The sequence below is a fragment of the Sander lucioperca genome, chromosome 1 (assembly GCF_008315115.2).
Source record: "Sander lucioperca isolate FBNREF2018 chromosome 1, SLUC_FBN_1.2, whole genome shotgun sequence".
Taxonomy (NCBI): domain Eukaryota; kingdom Metazoa; phylum Chordata; class Actinopteri; order Perciformes; family Percidae; genus Sander; species Sander lucioperca.
This window is the reverse complement of record NC_050173.1, coordinates 22,820,857-22,842,909: the sequence shown is the minus strand read 5'-3', so window position 1 is coordinate 22,842,909 and position 22,053 is coordinate 22,820,857. Positions and strand designations below refer to the sequence as shown.

Below are 22,053 nucleotides of genomic sequence, written 5' to 3'. Positions count from 1 at the left end.
CCCCCTGTGTCCAACTTATGTAAATGCATCATTGCTGCAATTAATTAGGCCTCTCTATCTCCCAAATGGCATCTTCAGTGGCTTGGCAGCCATGACGACCAGTCATTATCTTTTCAAAACAGATGTGCTATATTGTTGACAGTTGGCTGAGCTGCATGACTCGCATAAACTACATACAATCAACACAGGGACAAGATGTGCCCTTACATTTAAATATAAATCCTATAAGCTGTCCAAGACAATCTGCAAAAACTGTAAGACATCTTCATTACAGTTTGTTTAGCTCCATATTGTGACAGAATGCGAAAATACCTTTTTTTCTGAGGTACAATGTGCTTTCTCAACCAATGTGAGAACCTACTTGTGTGTTAAAGGTGCTATTAGAAACATGACAAAATACTCTAATGTTGGAGTTTGTATCACCTAGTATTTATAGTAATCTTAAATACAAACAAATACAAATATTACTGTGTGTGTGTGGATGTGTTTGGGAATTTTTGAGTAAATGTGACAGATTGGTAGCTGCAGACGTCATCTCCAGGGATATGGCAGCTAATTGGAGCAAAGAATCAAGAGGTCAGGCTCCAAGAGATTACAGTAAAGGCAGCAATGCAAATCCAGGCGGGAACACATGTACATACTGAGTCTGACACTCATACTGCAGTAACCCTCCACATCCATCCTGTTTACCCACCCATGCTTTCAATATGGCACTGGTAAACACTCTTATACAACTTTTAGACCCCATAAACCCCAAAAGTCTCCACTAGAGTTACTGAAAGTCCCACATTAATCGATCTGATACAAACAAGAAGAAAACTAGGGAAAATCATAACAGTAGCTCTAGCCGCATGGATAGGTCAATATCACATAATAGACAAAACAATAATAAACAACTGACAACAGTGGGGTGGCTCATTTGTGAGGCCATCTGATATTCTATTAACAGAAAAATACAAATATGATGGCTAAAAGCAAGACTTATGTACTTTTTTTGTCACTATACTGTCAAAAACTTATGCTATACCTTTTGAAACTAGTGCTGTGAACGCTTTGACCTGTCTTCTGGTCAAAATGTGCTGCCCCAGTGTCAAAAGATCCAATGGTGTATTATTCTTTTAACAACAAATACATATCTGGGAAAGTCTGGCCTGAAGACAGTGTGGCCCAGTTGGCGCTCATCTCTGCTCACAATTTGCCTGCTTTCTATTTCTGGAATCTGCAGCAAAGCAGCCTTACAATATGTGCCAGTCACTATTAAAAGCCACTGGATGAGCCAAACACATGCTCCTCTCTTCCAGGACAATCCGATGTCTGTTTGCCATGTGTGAAATTGTCCGATGCAGCTTTGTGTTTAAACATCCCCATCCTCTCTCCAACTCTTACTCTGAGGAGAATCTGAGGCATTTTCTCCCAAAAAAGACAATAGCCCTCACTGTACAGTTTGTCATGGGGATTTATTTAAATGAACAGCCTTGGTTCATTCACCATCTTTCCAACACATGAGTGTGTAAAAAGCTGTGATGTAAATACAGGCTCTGGATGTGAATGGCCTTCGGGTCAGGTCAGATTCATTTCTGGACTGTTTCAGAATAAGGAGCGCTCATTAGACGGTCACTACATTAGACGGTGGATTTTTAAGTCTGTGAGGTAATAGGCTGTTCTTGGACTGATTTATATGAGCTTGGGTTTGACTTTTGAAATGCAATAAAACGTATATTCCTTCTTATATTTAGATATGGCATGACTAAGGCGAGACAATCCATACAATGTCCCATATGATGCGATTCAGGAAGTCTAGATACATGAGGCTGTTGCTACAACATTATATAATACCAATGATGCCATGGGAAATATACTACATTCCATTAAGAGTGATAAGGTCACACAACAGACGCACATTCATCCTATCAAGAATACATATGTTGTTATCTTTTCGTGATGTTAAGGCACAGCACGGATTCCTCTACTTATCTATAGGCCTATATAATAAATACACAGGACAGACGGCGCTACCTGAAGCAGGCACCTGCAGTCTGCTTGCCCTTGCATCCCCAACTGGTGCCAAAAAAACGAGCGAGACTGGAGGATAAATACCGATACAGCAAATCACCCCACATGCATGCCGCAGTCTCGGACAACACCGATCCCGTTACTATGCCAAGCACATATCAAATACGTACGAGTATATACAGGCCGCTATAACCTCTGTATTTACAGGCCTGTTATCAACACTGAGATAAACCGGATAAATACGATTTTACAGTGACAGATGATTCATTAGGCGGCGAGCGGAACCTCGACTGACCAAAGATTAAATACGGTGTTTGTTTGTTTTTGTTTTTTAGCTTACCTCCCTCACTGTGTATCTTCTTGGCCCTCCGGTTGAAATACATCTTGCTGGTGGTAAACGATTGTCGATGAAGCTTGGACGAGGAGGCCGGAGCGGTGGCATGCTCATGGCTCACCGAGAGCAGGGGAATGCTGCTTCGGGCTCAGGCTGCGGCCGCTGCTGCTCAGGGACCATTCTTTCTCGGCTGGACCGCAGAGCAACGTTATAGAGGGGATCAGGCTGCATCGAGCCAGACCGAGTCAGGCGGAATAAAGAATGTGCTACTTCCCGTCACTGTTTTCGAAATAAAGTACGTAATAAAGACTCGAGGGGAACGTAATAAATCTTCATTAAAATGCGATTTTTCCTGTCACGATCCGTTTTGCAATTTAATCATGTAACGATACAGTTTTAGATATAATTAGCCACATTCGCTAAAGTTACAGGCTATACTTCATTAAAACATTTTTTTTGGCAAAATAGGGTACCACAGTTTACTTCTTTAAACATTTAATATTTTAACACAACAATTTACTGCCTAGAAAAGCTGAACAGGTAAGAGGAAACTGCAGATAAAAGTGCCACAGTTTACTGTATATCTGAAGACATACACATCTATTGTCTGTCACTATTGTTTTCACAAAAGGGCAAATAGCCCACATTACTCTTTTTGTGAAGCAATTAGATCTATCTTTCTGTATTTACTTTAAGCCAAATAAGCATTTAAAAAAGACCATATATCAAGAGGTATCACCTTATGATCATCACATATCTTTACACTTTAATTAGTGTAATACTATGTACTTCTTCTGATGTGTACTATTCGAGACACTACTGTATTGTTCTTAGTCATATTAAACTAGACATGAATTAATTAGTTGATTCATCAATTAGTCCAGTAACAGAACATAATCAGCCACTATTCCGATAGTCAATTAATCCTTTCAGTCATTTGTCAAGCAAAAATGCCAAAACATTACTCTTTCCAGCCTAAATATAAATATATAATGATAGGTTCCTTGGTTTCAGCCTATTCATTGTGAGGTTTTGTTGCTTTTCTTAGTTTTATACTATTGTAAATTAAACATATTTGGGGTTTTGACAATTCGTAGAACAAAACAATAGGTCAACTTAATTGGGTTTAGAAAATTGTAAAGATCATTTCTCAATATTCTGATTTTATAAACCAAATAATTAATTGAACAATCAATTTCTACTATGCATTTCACAAGTGAGTTCAACCATAGACTGTAAATATTATTGTCATGAGTTAACAGTCTATGAGTTCAAAAGCATAATTCAAATGCCTTTAAGAAATCAGCTGTAAACCTTTATTTTGAAGGACAACTGCCAAACTTCCTCTCCTGTCCTGTGTGGCCTGTTCAGTTGATTCATTTGAGCTACGGGGACGAAATTAATAATATATATTTTTTATAAGCTACACAAAAAAGAAAAAATGAGAAAGAAAAGAAAATGGAAGAAACGAGAGGATCCTTGCATGTTAAATAGTGGTAGGCGACCCCCCCCAGGCTTACAGAAATGGTTTAACCCTACTGCTCAGCAGCCAATGGGAACTTAGGACACTCACTCATTCAAACCATATACAGTCTATGATTCAAACTGGAGAAGTAGCCAAATGGCTCAAAATCACGTGAAATGAACGCGTAAACAACGCGTTGTCTACGTGTGAAAAATCAACGTGTTGTTTACGTCTGAGAAATCACGTGTATTTGAATTATTTGGCTTGTTTTGACATCTGTCGCTCAAAACCATAGACTCACAACTTTACGAGCACAGCCCTCTTATCAAATCAATGACGCGTGCGCACACACAACAGTATATCCACCAGATTTCCAGGCATAACAAAGCTGCATTTTATTCCATTGTTAAGGAGCAGAGAAGAAAACCCATGTCTTAATTTTATTACATAGTAACATATTTATCTTAACTGTTTACTCTCATCACATTGTAACATAATACATATTCATATTTCAAAAGTTGATTCCATCTTATTAAATAGGAACAGAATAAATATTCACTTCTGAACTCAATGGCCACAACCCTCTCCAACTCTCCAAAGTGGACATAAGCTGAACAGAAGCCTTCCGAGAACCAGGTTTACTGGGACACTTGCCCTTTCCTTCAGCACCCGCACAAACTCACATGCACACACAATTAAACCATACAAACTAACCCCACTCTCACATACTATACTGCATAATTCCCGCAGTTTTATTAGTGACATGTTAACTGCAGAGATGTAGTAATTCCTGTGTACTGTTGTTGATGTACAAAGTGACCATGGTGGCAACACACTGCCTAGGTGGTTCAGCGAAATAATTCACCTGTGCTACACTAGAAATGCCAATATATGTGCATGTAATGTAAAGACAAACCATAAAGAGTGTACAGGATTATCATACTAACGCTGCCTCATTCAGGTGTTGCACTGGCAATGAAATAGACTGCAACCATTGCACCGTGATAGGAAATGTAGTTTTGGAGCCAGAGCTGCAGCAAATGCTCCAAACGTCAACAATTTCCCTGCACCTATCTCACGAAGAAGGCTTTTGGAGTTAGCTGGACAACTGTAAATATTCTTGAAAATCTATTTTTCTCCTTTAATTCCATGCTCCAGGTTTTTGCTCAGCTGATGCATCAGGCTAACCACTCAATGCATCTTCATGACACAGGACCCAGGGTGTGTCAGGCATGGAACAGCAACAGGAACCAAGAGGAAACATTAATTTCAGGTTAAACAAGACTTTGTTTTTAAGTGGAGATGATAATCAGATATGACAATGTAAACATCAATGAACAGCTAAACAAACAATACTGTATTTTCTCTCTGTATTGCACAACTCATACTAAATTACATCTCTGAATTCCTGATTATCACATGCCTTCTGCATTTTATTTGAATTGTGCTGCTCATTTGGGTAATGTTAAAGATTTCAAAGTGGTGGATTTTAGTGGGTGTCTTTTATGGATGAATTCTGTATTGCAATTATATGGAACAAGTGTATGGAAAGGGCTTAAACAAATACTACTAGACATACAGAATAAAACTTATTTCAAAATTAAATACATAGCTCACACACATTCCAATAAATCATACATTTCTTAACCAACTGTAAAGGGACACTTTAAAATGAATGTTGAAGCTTTAAAATGGTGAATGTTAAAATTGCTTCCATTTTAAACAGATGGCATGTGAGGAGCGGCTTGCTTCAAAACCCTTCAATACAAGCAGTGGTGCGTTATTTACAGCTTATACTGAATAAATCAAGTCTAGAAGTGATTTGTGTAGTCCAGTTGTGACAAAGAGACGTCACATGTATCAGACATTAAAGAGTTAAAGTGAGACTAGTCAGCAGCAGCTACAGGAGCTCCTTAAGCATTAATGCCATCCATTGACATGGGCCTCTTAAGCTTAGTGACAGAGACCAGTGAAACAGGTCATAGGAAGAAGGAAATAAAACAGTAATAGGTTGCTGAACACAGTCTAAAAAAATAAAGTTTTGTTATTTCTCTGCATTTATAGTTTCCTTTTCCGCACTTTTGGTTCAACCTTCTTCAACTTCAACGCAATGGATACTTTCAAAGAAATTAAACCATGAAAGCGCTATGTACATGCAAAGCCCACTTGGGTCTGCTCAGTTCAGCCAGCCAGGAACTTGATAGTTGTGTTTGTGAGCAAATAGGTCAGTCATGATGCACTGCGAGTATGGGCTGCCTGCAGATGGGGCAGGTGTTGTTTTCAGAGAGCCAGCGGTCAATGCAGTGGATGTGAAACTCGTGGGAGCAGGGCAGGCGGCGCAGCTTGTTGCCCTGGGCATACTCATTGATGCAAACACTGCACGCACGACCCATCTCCCCCTCCAGGTTTGCCTGACCATAGGTACGCGTGGATAGATTGTCAATCTGCTCTTTGGTCAGGCCCCTTGGGTGTTCGTCATCCTCCTCGTCGTTGAGCAAGAAGAAGTGTGCCAGCCGCAGGATGGGTAGAGTACCATTTTCTACCAGGTTGTTGGTGTCTCTGCTGGTCGCTCGTCCCTCTGTGGTGCTTAGTACCCCTCCTCCGAGCCTGGCCTGCCCACCCTGGTCTTCCTCACTACCCACCAGCCCCACCCTCTCCTGATCTACCCCACCTGTACCAACATGGCCAGCTTCGCTCTCATTTGTATGTAGACGACCGGGTGGGCTGGTGCTACTATTTGAAACACTAGCATCTGTGTGGATAGGTGCAACAGTTTCAGAATCAGCCTCGGTCTCCATTAGGGAACTCAGCTCCCCAAATCCGGTCATGATCTGGCGCAAGATGGAACGCAGAGCGGTGGAGTTGGGCTCCCCCAGGCCTGTCTCACTGATGCGCCTAAGTGGAATACGGATAGTGCTCACATAGGTGCGGATCCCAGCTCGCTCAGAGCGGGAAATGGTGCGTCTAAATCCACCACTGTCACTTTCAAATGTGACAGTATTCTCAGCAACCCGGGCACGAGAACGCGTTCTGTTGGCGATGCTGTCCCGATCGCGGTTTTCACCAGGCCGGATCCTTCTCACCTGCAGGTCCAACATGATGGTTGGGTGCCGTCGCACTGCGGAACTTCCTGCTCCTACTACATGCGATTCACTTTCGCGTTCTACTGTCTCTACAGCTGGCTCTGTTAGAGCTGCAGGTTCTGAAACAGCCTCCCCGGTCTCCATGGAAACAGAGCTTGTGCCATTGCCTGGCTCAGCAGTGTGGATGTTAGAGCCACTGACACCACTGCTTGATGGTGGAGTGGTACTGGCAACAGGTATTCTGTGCAAGGGGGAACGGCTGCGCCTTGACAAGCGGGATGAAACCCCACCCCTTGCTGCAGCCCTGCGTGCACGACCACGGGATCGAGTCCTACTGCCACGTGATTCGTGTCCAGCTGTTGGGACATGAGACCCAGACTGTGGTGACACACGGGGACAGTCTATAGAAGCAGACATATCATCACTGCCCTGCTCTACTTCTACATTCAGGGGTGGATGTTGGGAAGGGGTAGTTTGATCAAGAGGAGGGTTAGGAACAGTAGGAGGTGGTGCTAAAGAGTGCAAAGTGGCATTTCTCCTCTGAGCATCAGCTGGGGCGGCCACTGGTGCAGAAAGTGCAGGGGGGCTCATAGAAAGAGTGGTAGTGCTGCTGCGTGTGCGCCTTGTCTGCATCCTCCTACTGAGGGCTGGGCGGGGGGTGGGGTACGGGACTGGCCTTGGCGTGGTTGAAGGGCGAGGGTTGGAGAAAGAGGAAGCAGTACGTATAGAAGGTGAAATTGTGTTTGGGGCAGTCACTGGCAGCTCTGCACTGTCTGCAGTGTCATTATGCTCTCCCGGCTCTGGCTGATCATGGTTAATGTTGATCTCCAGGCTAAAGCGGAATTCTCCACTGTTAGGGTTGGTTCGACTGACCGCACGCCATGTTTGGTTGCCACTCTGCCCACTGCGGGTAGCATTACCAGTGCGTCTAAAAGTGTTAAGCCACTCCAGTAATGAGTCACCATTAGATGTTTCTGCTCCAGGCTCTGGGCCCCCTGTAAAAAACAAACATGGTTAAGTCTGTAAACTAACATGTATTCATCCCAAAATCTATTCTCTTCACCCTAATGAAAGATTGCAATTTCCTGGTGTCCACTTACAATACTGACAGTCTGTTTCATACCTTACTCAAAGCCTGCACTTCCAGGCTATTTGCTGCCAGGCTAAACTGGAATCACAGTTGAACAAACAAAGTTGTGTTGCAACTAGGGCTGCAGCTATCGATTATTTTAGTAGTCGAGCATTCTACCGATTATTCCATTGATTAATCGAGTAATCTGATAAGACATACTTTTGCATTACTAAAAAGCAATAGTAAATAGTGGGATATTTACACAGGCGCCGCAAGAAAAAGGCTAGAAGAATAATTTAAGATCCAAACCACCCGGGTAACAGCCATTTCTCTCTGCTGAGGTCGGGAATAAGATACCGGATACACCAGGCCAGGAGGAGCTTCTACCCTCACGGCACCAGGATCCTAAATGAGGACACTGCCTAAAGTGGGATTTATGCACGCGCGTTTGCCGTGAAAACATACAGGCAACGCAATTTTCTGTTCACGTCAACGGCGCATGTTAAAATCCGGTGCTAATATGGCACCTGTGCCCGGTATCTACCGGACGGAATAGCAATGCGAATTTCGGTGCCACATTACGGTGCCATCTAAATGTCTGCCCTGCTCTCTGATGCTCTGAAATAGACGTTAGAGGCAACAGAAACATCGCTGCATGTCACGCTAGTAAACACTAATAACACGTTACACTTGGCAGCAGGTAACGTAAGCCTACCGTTAGCTACAGTAGTAACTGGATTCAACACGGTTAAAATGCTGACAGCTAAACGGTGTAGTGTCACTGTATTTCACTGCAGAGGATTCCAACAGCGGGACGTACAACCGTCTGCCGCTAAAGCTATGAGCTGAAAGACACAAACTAGCACTGGTCACTGCTGTTGTCGGAAAATCAACACAGACGGGACTAAATGTTGCGTTTACTTAAAACTGGTAAACCTCGGGGTGCATTCAAAGTTATTGTAGAATACCCTTTTCTCATCTGTTTTTGTCTTTTAACAGCAATTTATTGGTGAAAGAAGTAATTATTGTTAAACGTTACGTTATTACATTTTTAATCATCATTTAAATTGCCCCCTTTTTTGTGACGATGTGAAAATGTATCTCATCCGTGACTCAAAACCGTGATCCGAACCGTGAGTTTTGTGATCCGTTGCACCCCTATTCGAGAAGGACGGGAAATTATATTGCAAGCCATTCTCTAATTGTTTCATTATTAAAATGTGTGGTATAGTTATAAAAGAAATGAATTGCTCCAAATATAGGCAGTTTAAAACATGGCAACCGTAAAAGCTGATGCCTGGTTGCCAAGCCGGCAACCACTTTAAAAAGTTAGCGTTGAGCCCTGCAGTGGGCTGTATATATTTAGTTAAATGGATTATAAAAAGCCTTCTTTGCCATGATTTTTAGTAATCAAATAACTCGAGGAATCGTTTCAGCCCTAGTTGCAACCTTGTTTAAACCTTGCATCAATATTTGTCCTAAATAATGTATGAAAAATGTTTCAGGAGCAATCAGTTTAATTCCTTTATAGGCATGTTAATGATTAACCGTTTTACTGTTAACCGACAATACAATTTTTGACCAATTAACACTATCAATTAAACAGTTAAAAACAATATTATTAAAATAAAAAAGTTATCTCACGATTTTGCATGATGTACAATCTATACATGAAACTATATCGATGAGGACTGGCAGGTTAAATTGGCCGTCCTATACATATGCCAGAGTAAGCCAGGCAGACACACAGCTAACAACTCATTTTACAACCTTTCAGGTTGATGCGGTAGATAAAGGCTCAGACATACACGGCGTGGACCACTGTGTACTTGTGTCGGTTGTGCACGCTGTTTCGGGAAAGTGGCTGCATGCGACAATGCACCGAAGATCGTGGCTGCACGACTGGTACAAGTCCGCAGAACGCGTTAAGTATGTCCGAGCCTCCCGGATGGGTGAACTGGGACTCCGTTGCCTTAGCCTGGGAAAACCCTGACGAACTTCCGGCAAATTTGAGATTTGCTCTGCAAGTCAGTCTGACCAAGAGCCCATTCAAGCCCATTTCCAATTTTTCCAAATCGAGGCACCAATCACCGCCGTTGAGGCAGGCTTTACATCAATCACAACCGTTGATGCGGGCTTTACACAATGACGATAGCGCAGCGACGGTGAGCAGCTTTTTGTTTACATTCAACATGACAGCTACCGAAGCGCAGCAGCCTGTTGATGCTGCTGTTGCTGCTACGTCACCCGGCTCGCTGGTCTGATTGGTTGAAGGACTATCCAATGCGCCCAGAGGCATTTGAATTTCAAAAAATTTATGATGAGAGCTTTTTGTCATGTTATTGTTTTGTTTTTTTGAAAGCCAAATTTGGAAAGATCAGATAGAGACAAGTCCCTCACCCTCCTCCCTACCTGCTCCTCGTCTCCCTCCAGCTCTTCTCTCCTCTCCCTCACCACTACTGCCCTGCTGTTCTCCAGAATCAGTAGTCTGCGAGCGCTGCTCAGTACGGGGCTGAGATGACATGCGCTCTTTTGCTCCATCAAGCCGCTGCCGAAGCTCCTCAGCAGTCACCTCCCCTGTGAAACATATGAACATGCAGGCTGTGATGTGCCGTCAGCAGCAATAGGTCACAAAGAATTAGCCCTGTTTCTATAGTGAGAGCAGATTATTGCTTTCATACATTGTGACATATTGTATTCGTTGTTAATTTCATCTGCTTGAATTACATGTTAAGTAAGCCTACATTGACAATCCCAATCATTGTGTTAACATAACGTGTCCCTCCTCACCAGGGGTGCCAAGCAGGTTGCTGTCTCTCATTAGGCGGTACTCCTCTTCACTCAATTCATTAATGAAGTGATAGTATGCCTCCTCCCGACGAAGACGCTCTGCCTGCCTCCGCCGTTCGTCTCCCCCACCAGGAGGGTCCATCACCGTGAAAAGTGCTGGCAGACAGATGAGTGAGGGCGTCAGTCAGGGGTGGAATGTCATTTAAAGCTACCCATTATAGCTTTACATTTAGCATTCATAAAATAAGGGATGAAGTCACCCGTTGAGCCTCTGCAATTCCACTGTTCAAGTGGACATGCTTATATGTGATTACAATATGTTGATCAACTTACTAAGCAACTATTTGATTATCTTTTGGAAAGATAAAGAGCATATGCTTTCCTCGGCTCTATATCTCTTCCTGGGTTTTATTAGATACTAAGATAAGAGCAAAAAACAAATGCTCAAGTTAGATTTGTTTGATTACCTTAGCCTTACAATTAATAATCGCTAGCCAATGACGAGTTAAGACAATGCCATCCATTTTCTATCGAAAGACTCCACCAGCAAGAGACTGAGTATTCTTGCTAACGTCGCTAACGTTTAGTCCGAAGACTAGCGCCGTAAATGAATGTAATTTAGCATGTGGATAAATGCTCAATTCATTCAATGTAAGGAACAGACAATCACGATCCTAATAACAACGTAGTCTTCATGTGAGCTAATGTTAGCCAAGTTACAACAGTAGCTACGGAAGGCCACGGAATAAAGCAACAAAACTGGCGTTGTCATCCTGGTTAGCCACCAATCACCGGCCTAGTGTTATTGACGGACACGCTAAGCGTCCAATCACTGCTCTACAAAGGAGGGCCATCCCATCAACTAAACGGAGGTCTTGTCCAAGTAAACGCAGGGCAAAGAAGGAAAGACAAAGAATCGTGTCAGTTTTATGACAGAATTAGATAAACGAGATGTTAATGCCTGACAATGATTAACTGCGTTTCCACCCAAACACAACAGTCAGCTGTGGACCTTTCAAGCATGCTGAGTGTCATTTTGAATGCGCAACGCTTTAGTTGCTAACCGAGCACTAGCAATTTAGCATATCTAACGTTAGCGAATAGCAGTCCGTCGACACTAGTGTTAGCTAGGTGAGCTGTGAGGCTGAATAACTCTTCAGATATAAATGTGACAAACTGTTTTATGAAGCAGTTGATGTATACAGAAGTTAACACTTAACCCTAGCATAGTTTTACAAGAGATGACAGTGACATTAAAATGAATTTACTACCTGACAAAGCAGCGATAATATGGACGGTTTGCTTTGCTCTCCCTTCTCTCACAAACCAAGATGGGACCAGTGGTGCTACATTAGACCTTCCGTCAAAAACAACCTCCCTGGCTACATTGGTTCCTAGGTAACACAACATCTGCAACATGATAGCTCAATGTTTGTTGTCCAAAAAGGGTACACTGAGCGCAACAAATTTACTATAGTTATTAATTCCCTTTTGTGAAACTATACTATGGCAAACAGTGCAGCTTTTATTTACTGCCGTTTTATAAAGATATGATGCTGCTGGTACACTATGGAGTAGAGCAGGCCACCTACAACATGCATTGTAAAACTTCAAATTTAAGTAAAATTTATAGTCATACAATCGTACACAGCACAACGTAGTGAAATCAGTTATCTGCATTTAACCCATTCTAAGCATTAGGAACAGTGGGCATCCACTGTATTTCTAGTATATCATACTAGAATGTAGGCTTATTATGTTATGCATAGCAAAATGATTGTATTATAGCACTAATAGGCCACAATAGGGCAAAAATATATACTTTTTTTTTTCAACATACGGCTGTTATGATTGAATAAACTTATACATCATCTCTAATTATTATAGTGTGAATTTCCACGTGGTGTTGTCTGTCTACCCATTTTCCTTTTGCTCTTTCTCTGCTGCAGGGCTGTCTTCACGACGTTTTGCGACAGTGCCGTGCGCGAATACGGCGTCGTTACCGAGTGAAGTGCGTCTCTTTGGAGCAGATACCGGCTGAGAGAAACGCAGCAACAAGAGAAAGGAATATATTTCGGGCTCGTTTTTCATCTGGATTATCTCCGGGCACCGCGCATCCCATCTGGTACAAACAATTTAATCCAAAAACTCGATGTGGAAGATAGGCTGAAAGAAGAAAGGGCTACGCTGGGGACGGCAACTAGCCGAATTACTAAATCGAGCTCGTTGAAGTAGCCTAGTTGCCTCCCAAGCGACGCTTTAAAAAAAAAAAAGAAAAGAAAGGAGGGGATATATTGAGCCCAAACAGTGGTGAAAATGGACTATGATTTTAAAGTGAAGCTGACCGGCGAAAGAGAGCGTGTCGAGGACCTGTTTGAGTACGAAGGATGCAAAGTGGGACGAGGCACCTACGGTCATGTATACAAGGCGAAGAGAAAAGATGGGTGAGTTGATGACCAGCAAGGCCTCTAGCCTGTGAACCCTTTGCCAGTCCCCCTCCCTTTCCCAAATACATTTTAATTACTTCTCTCATTTATTTTCTCTTTAAAGCTGGTGTGCCACTGTTTGGCCTATTTAAGGCATAGTTAGAGATGTATGTGGAGTAATACATGTAACATGTATTACAATTACCTACCCTATCAGGATGTTGATTACGCTTTTTGTCGTCAAACAGGTTTACCATTGTGAATGTGGCTTCCCTTTCTATGATGTTTTTCTTAAACATTTCTGAAGCATATATTTTGTCATTTGTTGTTGCTTTTATTTAGTAAACTTAAGAGCCTTAGCAGGTGATGAGGTAAATGTAGGATACTCAGGTGCATGTGCAGGCATTTGGTAAGGGTGTCAGTGGTCTTTTTTTTTTTAAAGGGAGGGGGTTGCTTTTATAATGCTCAAGGAAACTATCTCTACACCAGTCTATATGAATTTTGCCATCTCCCAAAAGGCTTTGTGAGAATGATTAAAAATCGTTAATTTGAAAAGGAATCGAACATGTCTTTTGTCATCCAAAGCAGTGTTTAGTCGTGTATATGATAAAATATGTTCTCTAACATGCCTACATTTTTGTCCATGTTGATTATATGCTCTTGTTTGTCCTTATTACTCTTAATATCAGCCCACCTTCATTCCCTTTTGTTGTGCATTTTGTGGCTTTTTTGCCTTTTAGTCAACAGTGGAGAGATGTCATGATATAAGGGGAGGGGAAGATGGGGAATGACATGCAACTAAGGTCCCTGGCTGGACCTGAATTGTGTATACTCCGTGGTTCGTGGTCAGCACCTAAACTCACCTTCATTTCTTAACCTTGTATGTGTTTACCTTCTCCCAACTGTTTCTAATATAGTCCATGAAACCGTTACATGTGTCTGGACCAGAGCTGGGGAGAGCTAAAAGGCAGCTTGAGCCACAAGGCCCATACTAGGCCCATTATCATAGCCTGGACCTACTGGCAGCCAGAACCATACAAAACAGCCCTAAAGTGTTTAAAGAGGTGGCTGTTTATTAGACTCTGTGAGATCATTTGTGCTGCAGCAGTTGGACGAGGCCTTAGGAAACACAAAGCATGGGTTTATGAGATGATTTAGGCCAGGGGGAGGGAGGGGTTATAACCAATTTATTCAAGTGAAAGCCAGTCCTAGTGCTCTGTCACTCGCCAGCTGCCAGACAGGACCTGTTTCCTCTCCCCCTGTATTGTTTTGAGCCTCAGAGGTGAGCTTGATTACACAAATCTGGGAGTAATGCAACTCGGCCTCTTCTCAGAGTCCCTGTGCCAGCTGCCAAGTGCCCCCCTTGATGTTTCTGTGCAGACAGCTCTCAGGGGGCCCGCAGTCTGGTCTGGTGTTGATGTTGTTCCTCTCTGTTTGTAGGAAGGATGATAAGGACTACGCCCTCAAGCAGATTGAAGGCACTGGCATCTCCATGTCAGCCTGCAGAGAGATTGCAGTAAGAACTGCCTGGCTTACTCTGTCCCTTGTTTGATCTCTGTTCAACACCCTCATGCCATTCCTAGGTGGCTTATGTAATAACTGAATCACCTTCACAAAGTAGCTTTTGTAAAGTAACATCAGACATAAAACAAAAGAGCCAAAATGAATCACAGAACAATAAAATAGACATTAATGTAATGCATACAAAGGGTAGACAATATCATTAATATAAACTATGTCCTCAGTATCAAACATATTCTTTAAAAAAATGTGTTAATAGTTGCAAGTTATTTTTATTGTAATGCATTCAGTTGTACAGGTGATATTGTGTTTGTCCTTGTTGGTATTATTTATTGAAGTCAGTACAGTAATTTCCCCACTTTTAGCCATTAATAACAGCATTACCTAGAACAAAATGGCTATTAGTCATTCTTGATTTCTGCCATAAGAGTGTGTCGGTCCTCTGAGTGGGTTTGTATATTGCAGCTGCTGCGGGAGCTGAAGCACCCCAACGTCATCTCACTGCAGAAAGTGTTCCTGTCACACGCAGACCGTAAAGTATGGCTGCTGTTTGACTACGCCGAACATGATCTCTGGGTAAAATGCACGCATACACAACACACACTGGAGCTGCATGACTTATCAAACATACTGCAACATTGTTCACTGAATATGCCAATATGACTGGGAATGCTTGTACATTGTTTCTGTATCATACATTTATAATCATTTCTTTAATAGTTTTAGACCAACACACATTGACATACTGCAGATTCCTACCCATTTATGTGAGTTTATGTGGGTTATATATATATTTTAGTTTTTTTTTTAAAATGAGCAACAAAACCACCGACATTCACCATAAGCCAGTTGTAAGGAAAAAAAACTCAAAATTGTGCATTGCTAAGTCTCATTAAAACACACATACACCATAAAGTATTAAACATTTGGTAGTCAAACCTCTACTGCATTACACTTGGCAGGGTATCGTAACTGAGTTAAAATGCCATTTTCTGCCACAAAGCTGCACACTCACATTCCCCTCTCAAGGAAGTGGAAACACATGCCACAAACATCAGCCTTACTCATCTTGCCTGTAGCATAAACTTAACAGTTGGGACCATACCAATGTGGAAAAGCACACAAAATGATGGATTTTGGTCATCACATACGCATGCACGCCACAATTACTATTATCTTGTCTTTCTGTAGCACATTATTAAGTTCCACAGAGCATCCAAGGCCAACAAGAAGCCACTTCAGCTGCCCAGAGGAATGGTCAAGTCTCTGCTCTACCAGATCCTGGATGGCATCCATTACCTCCACGCCAACTGGGTCCTCCACAGAGACCTTGTAAGAGGATTGAGGAGGGCAGAGAGGGAAAGGGGAGAGGAGGGGGAGAGAGAAAATATTTTGGTAGAAGGGAAAACAAGTCAGCAGTTGATGAGAGAGTAGAAGATTATTGGGCAGAGAATCAGTCTGAGGCATGTGAAGCATGTTTTGAGTTATGGCTCTACCTATTTTCACATTTAAATGCTTTTTATTGGTAGATGAATGATTTAACAGGTTTAAGTCGACCAAGATTAGCATGCATTTGTCATATACACATTTTCTACAATATTCTATGTTATAGTTGTTTGGGTGAAAGGTTATTACATAAAAACGTTCAAATAGTTGCAGTAGTTGTGTTCTGAAGGAAAGCTTTGTTTCTAGTGTTGCATTTTGTTCTGTAAAATAAGAATTTAAAAATATTTGTCTCAGATTTTTAACAGGTTTTACTTGTGTGATTGGAAAGCCACATTATCTTCCATTTACATCCACAGTGAGATGGAAATGGTAGACCTCCACTCCTGTGGGATGCAGTGTGTACATCAAGTCCACTAGAGGGCAGTAAAAAAAAAGAGAAAGTTTTGATTACACGCCACATTCGGGACTGTAGTTCATTGTCTGCAGGTCTTGAAAAGTTTGAAAAAGCATTGTATTCAGTTATCTCAACATTAAGAAAAATGACATTGATTAAAAAAAAAAAGCCTTCATTTTAATTTAAAAAAGCATATTGATGTTAGTTGTAAAATGTTTTTGTATCTGCAATCTTATAAACTAAAAGTGGTAATGTTAGGACAATGGATTTTGTCTCAGTCAGCGCTATCAGACGTGAAGAAAATATTGTCACTAATGCATTACTCCAGTAGCTAGGAAGCTCATCGTCTCATTATAACAAGTGCTGATTTTAGTAAAAACTTAAATTGGTTAATCCATCCTCTCATTTAATGCCACTTATCCTGGTTGCATTAATTTAATTAATTCATTAAATAATAATAATTATTATTATTATTATATTGTTATTATAGGAATTATTGTTATATACTGCTGAAAAGTACTGAAAATGTGATATAATTATAATTAATTTGAGGCCTGATTGTGGTTTTCCATCATACTTTGTCCGGTATGATTGTGAAACAGGCATGAAATTGCATTCTATGTGGTCTTAAAAAGGCTTCTGTTTAAAGTGGTGAACACTGCATAAATCATGAGCTCAACAACTGGGCCAGGCAAAGCTGATTTAATCTCGGTGATCTTGCTGTAAACGTTTGGATTGTTGAAGCATGTTAAAAATTGTGTGTCCGTCTCTTTTCCTCAGAAACCAGCTAACATTTTAGTGATGGGGGAAGGGCCAGAGAGGGGTAGAGTAAAGATTGGTATGTATAATATCTCCTTTTTAAATGTTTAAAGTTCACTTATTGTTTAAGTTTGCTACTACTTTACAGACTGTAATGTCTATTCTGCAGCGGACATGGGGTTTGCCCGTCTCTTCAATTCACCGCTGAAGCCTTTAGCCGATCTCGACCCTGTCGTGGTCACCTTCTGGTACAGAGCACCTGAACTACTGCTGGGGGCTCGGCACTACACCAAAGCCATCGGTGAGAATTGTGCAACCCCATCTGTCTGTGCAACTATCCACGTGTGAACACGTGCAACCAGTTCTACTGACTTTAGTGACAGTTGAAGTTAGTGTGTGCTCTGCTTTTCTCTCAGACATCTGGGCGATTGGCTGCATCTTCGCGGAGCTGCTGACGTCTGAGCCCATATTCCACTGTCGCCAGGAGGACATCAAGACCAGTAACCCTTACCACCATGACCAACTGGACCGCATCTTTAACGTCATGGGCTTCCCTGCTGGTGAGAGTCTAGTGCTGCCAGACTTTGGGCATGAAATACTGTAAATAATTGCTTCAAAAGGGGATGTATTGCTTGTGACATTAAATGAAAAAGCATTTCTGATTTTTCAAACAATGTACACAATAAAACAATAAAATGTCATTCAGCTGCTATTACACCAAAGTGTCACAGCTGCTGTCTTGCCTTTGTAATGGAAAAAATGCTGTGGAGGGATAAGCATTTTCCGTTCCTAGTGGAGGCAGATTATTTGCTTGGTCTTTTTTCAAGCTCCCTTTATTCTTTAGGCTGTACTGTGGTCTGTTGGCTCTGAACACCAATTCACTGACACAATAGATGAAGCCCATTCACAAACACAAACTTTTACTTGCAGGGCTACATTTGGGCCTATTTTTTCCAGTTCACTTAAGCTGCTTCTGATCCTTTTTTCTTTCCTTCTATCATCTCTGCTGCTGTAGTTCTGTATTTCACCAGTCTGTCTGATGGATTTTGTTTTGATTTTGCAGGACAATCAAGCTGAACAAATTTTGCTTCGGGGAAAATTTAACATAATTTTCAAAAAAAACAAAAAAAAAAAAGATCTTAAACCTGTAAGTCACAACCAAAGCTCAATATGCCCTTGATGTAACATGCAGTTGTTGTGGGGGAATCATGAGCATTTGTACTGAAAACAATTATAATCCATAATAATAAGACTCTTCAACCTAAATAATCTGTTCTTCAAGGGAGGGAGGATGTGACATGGTATAATCCTGTTTTCCCTCATTTGACAGATAAAGACTGGGAGGACATCAAAAAGATGCCCGAACACTCCACACTGATGAAAGACTTTAGAAGGAACACGTGAGTCTGCAGAGTACCACTGTCCTAGTTTTCTAAAAGATCAGAAACGAAGTTAGAGCAAAGCCGAGTGCTATGTCTGCTGGCAAAAAGACATTTTTGAGCATTGTACACAATTCTTACTTAACCATGTAATAACACTGCATGTTATTATACCTAGTAATTGCACAGAAGGCATGATATTAATATAATTCGCTCCCTCTCTATCACAGATACACGAACTGCAGCCTTATAAAGTACATGGAAAAACATAAAGTCAAGCCAGACAGCAAAGCATTCCACTTGGTGAGTTAAAATGCTTCGGTAATAGGGCAATTGCATGGAATTTCTATAACTTATAGACATTATGGTACAATTATAATAGAAGCTTTAGTTTGGATCTCCATAACAAATGAAGCATGCTTTGTCGTTATGCCACGTCTATTAATGGATTCTTGTTTGAGGCCGACATTGTGTGCAATTCATTAAAGCTGCAGAAGCTGTTGACCATGGACCCCATCCGTAGAATCACGTCTGAACAGGCCATGCAGGACCCCTACTTTTTGGAGGAGCCTCTGCCCACCTCTGAGTGAGTCACAGCGCACATACACACACCCATACTCACAGTCTGTATCCAGTTTATTTATCTTGTGCTAGTCCTTGGCTTGAGTCACATGACCCTAGGGTCGCTACCACGTTGAACAGGTCCCCTAGCTAATTAGCTTTGAGTCATGGGAATACATCTTTGAAGTTGACAAGCCTCTTTCCATTTTTTTTTTTCCAGTGTGTTTGCAGGCTGCCAGATTCCCTACCCCAAGAGGGAGTTCCTGACAGAGGAGGAGCCAGAGGACAAGGCGGACAAAGTAAGAAATGTGCGACATACTGTCTCGCCTATTTCAAGAATATATACAAAAAAATATATACAAGAAAGGGAAACATTGCAAAGAGGTAGTAAATGTACACGTACAATACAACGTACACGTCTTTTTTCTTATTTTTTTACTATTAGAAAAACCAGCAGCAGCAACAGGGAAACAACCACACGAATGGGGCGGGGCACACTGGCAACCCTGACAACAGCCATGCCCAGGGCCCGCCTCTGAAGAAAGTGCGGGTTGTCCCACCCACCACTACCTCAGGTGGCCTCATCATGACCTCAGACTACCAGGTAGGTCTCTCCTCCCTCTTTTTTTGGAATGAAATATAGCTCTCTCATGTAAGCTTGGCATGTCTGCCTAATAAACCTGGAAACCAAGAGGGCACTAAAGTTTTGAGGCCGAAACAAAGAGTGTAGTTGAAAGGATTTAATGAATATCTTCTTATTTTTTTCCTCCCTGCAGCGCTCCAATCCACATGCTGCCTATCAGAACCCTGGACCAAGCACATCACTGCCCCAAAGCAGCATGGGATACTCCTCTACCTCCCAACAGCCGCCCCAGTACTCCCACCAGACCCACCGCTACTGAGACCACCCCTTCCACACACACACACTCATACGTACATACACTTATACACACATATATAAACGCATACACAGCCCGCACCATGCCCACCCACCTGAACAAATGTACTGAGGGATGTGGGATGTCCAAGGCAACAAAACAACCCTGCTCTACCCCACAGAGGGCACTTTCTCTGCAGCAGTCTATTAGGGCAGAATAACAGCAATCTACACTTCTTCAAGATGACACACCCATAACCCCAGTATTAAAAACACTGCTAGAGAGCAAAACCTGATGGGTGAAACACAAGGCGGGAGAATGAGAAGAGCGGATACTATGGTGAAATCCAACCTGTTTCTGTTACTCAGACGTAATCAAACCGGCCGTGAGAAGATGGCTTGGTTTGGGGGTGACACGTGTTAATCTGCTGTGTCATCTCCTCCCCTTTTCTTCTCCACCTGTCTCCACACCCCCACCTACACCCTACCCCAGCCAGTTACCCTCTTCTTGTTGAAGCTTGGATGAGACTGAAAGCTATGTGACTGCCAGCAGTGACAGATATTCCCTGTCCTCCTGTCTGTCTGTCTCTGTCTGTCTGTTTATTTTGTGTGTGTGTGCCCCTGTGATGCCTCAGCTGAGGACTGAACTGAGCTGCTGTGAAGCATGCTGGGAGGATGTGGAGCCCCCACAGCTGTGGCGATGAGGGTTTTTGTTCAGAAAGGACAAAAAAAAAAGATTTTAGGAGTTTATAATTTAATCAGTTTTCATGGTTTTGTTTTCATGGCAAGTGTGGGAAAGCAGCTGCTGTATGCTGTGGGCAAGCCTTAGAACATGATGACAAACCAACCAATCGCATGGAGGATGGCAGATGGAATATGCATTGTACTGTATTGAAATATTTTACATGAAGCAAGTATCCTGACAATAAAAGTAAAAACTTTGATATTGTTAATTTTGTGTGTATGTGCAAGCAGCTGATGAGGGATGCAAACTTATGCAAGTGTTTCCCTTTTGCACCTCTTTTGCCATCTATGTTTTCACTTTTAACAACACTCAGTGTCACAGAAAGCTTTATGCATTTTCCAAAATTCTTAGACACCTTATTGTCCTTTACTTATAGTGGCCTGTTGATATATTGTTGTTTGTTATTTTAAGATAATTTTTTATCATTGATTGATCTGACAATTATTTTCTTGATGAATCAATCATGTGTCTGTAGAACATCAAAACAGTGGTTAAAGGTCAGTACAATTTGATTTCTAAACAGTCCAAAATCTACAAATATTGACGTAATATAAAAGCTGCAAATCAGAGAATCTGTAAGAGAATATTTATATATTATCAGAATTGTTGCAGATTAATTTTCTGTTGATGGACTAATTGTTCCGCACTAATGTTTATGAAATCTACAGTATTTCTGTTGGATGCACAGAATCTCAACTTGAATCAACAAAAAGTCATACATTGGCTGTGAAGTCCAAGTATGTCATAATAGTCTTTTCTGTCTAAACTGCCCCTGTTTATTACATAGTCACATACTGTACACGTGTGCTGTGGTATTCATGGCTAAATCAATTATATGTTTAACTGACAGCTGTAAAACAAATGCAGGCTGTGGCTTTCCCCCTTGTCCAGGAACAGAAGTGCATTTTCAATAATGAAATGCCCTTTCACTTTCTAATGGACCCAGTCTACAGTCTAAAGACTATTCTCTTCTCCCATTCCATGCTTTGATGACTGTCATCTCCCTCAGACTGTTTTTGTCTTCAAACACACCTCGGAGAGTAAAGCACAGATCTAAGTATAGCAGGTCCTCTTATTGAACCTCTTCCTGCAGGATGCTGGCCCAGCTATTTCAGTCTGTTATACAATACTATCTCTGCTCATTCTCAGCATCACTGCCTGAAGCATGTCTCTAACACCTTAAAACCT

At 41.8% G+C, this 22,053-nt stretch overlaps 3 protein-coding genes across 8 annotated transcripts in view; 1 reads left to right on the top strand and 2 right to left on the bottom strand.

The window, feature by feature from the left end:
* Positions 1-2,623, bottom strand: part of atp8a2 (ATPase phospholipid transporting 8A2) — a 49,358-nt gene extending 46,735 nt beyond the window's left edge. For 2 of the 5 annotated variants that reach the window (XM_031282208.2, XM_031282209.2), the window contains exon 1: positions 2,354-2,584. In XM_031282208.2, coding sequence (XP_031138068.1) covers positions 2,354-2,396 — 43 coding nt within the window. In that variant the 5' untranslated portion in view covers positions 2,397-2,584. Of the gene's footprint in view, positions 1-2,353 lie in introns of all 5 variants that reach the window. The other 3 variants (XR_004101993.2, XM_031282211.2, XM_031282210.2) reach the window with 3 other exon arrangements.
* Positions 2,624-4,182: 1,559 nt separating this feature from the next.
* On the bottom strand, positions 4,183-12,191 carry rnf6 (ring finger protein (C3H2C3 type) 6). Its single transcript, XM_031281997.2, has 4 exons — positions 12,029-12,191; positions 10,758-10,913; positions 10,380-10,544; positions 4,183-7,890 (listed from the first exon to the last, which is right to left on the bottom strand). Exons 1-4 carry the CDS (start codon positions 12,174-12,176, stop codon positions 6,038-6,040), a joined length of 2,322 nt encoding a protein of 773 aa, XP_031137857.1. The 5' UTR covers positions 12,177-12,191; the 3' UTR covers positions 4,183-6,037.
* A 505-nt stretch (positions 12,192-12,696) lies between these two features.
* Positions 12,697-21,064, top strand: cdk8 (cyclin-dependent kinase 8). Of its 2 annotated transcripts, none has more exons than XM_031281998.2 (13): positions 12,697-13,201; positions 14,624-14,699; positions 15,170-15,280; positions 15,896-16,036; positions 17,325-17,382; positions 17,473-17,604; positions 17,720-17,863; positions 18,634-18,703; positions 18,913-18,985; positions 19,171-19,268; positions 19,464-19,551; positions 19,689-19,847; positions 20,020-21,064. In XM_031281998.2, the coding sequence occupies exons 1-13, from the start codon at positions 13,074-13,076 to the stop codon at positions 20,143-20,145; spliced, it is 1,404 nt and encodes a 467-aa protein (XP_031137858.1). In that variant the 5' UTR covers positions 12,697-13,073; the 3' UTR covers positions 20,146-21,064. The 2 variants fall into 2 exon arrangements, with proteins under 2 accessions (XP_031137858.1, XP_031137859.1); XM_031281999.2 differs by having other exon boundaries at positions 12,700-13,201; positions 19,464-19,542.
* Positions 21,065-22,053: the final 989 nt, after the last annotated feature.

Bases quoted from the DNA above. Each gene is read 5' to 3' on its own strand.
- rnf6 (XM_031281997.2), bottom strand. From the start codon at position 12,176: ATGTTGCAGATGTTGTGTTACCTAGGAACCAATGTAGCCAGGGAGGTT. The intron at 10,545-10,757 runs GTGAGGAGGGAC...TATGTTTCACAG, and splicing joins CAACCTGCTTGGCACCCCTG to GGGAGGTGACTGCTGAGGAG. The intron at 7,891-10,379 runs GTAGGGAGGAGG...TGTTTTTTACAG, and splicing joins TGGAGGGAGACGAGGAGCAG to GGGGCCCAGAGCCTGGAGCA.
- cdk8 (XM_031281998.2), top strand. From the start codon at position 13,074: ATGGACTATGATTTTAAAGTGAAGCTGACCGGCGAAAGAGAGCGTGTC. The intron at 14,700-15,169 runs GTAAGAACTGCC...TGTATATTGCAG, and splicing joins CAGCCTGCAGAGAGATTGCA to CTGCTGCGGGAGCTGAAGCA. The intron at 19,848-20,019 runs GTAGGTCTCTCC...TCCTCCCTGCAG, and splicing joins TCATGACCTCAGACTACCAG to CGCTCCAATCCACATGCTGC.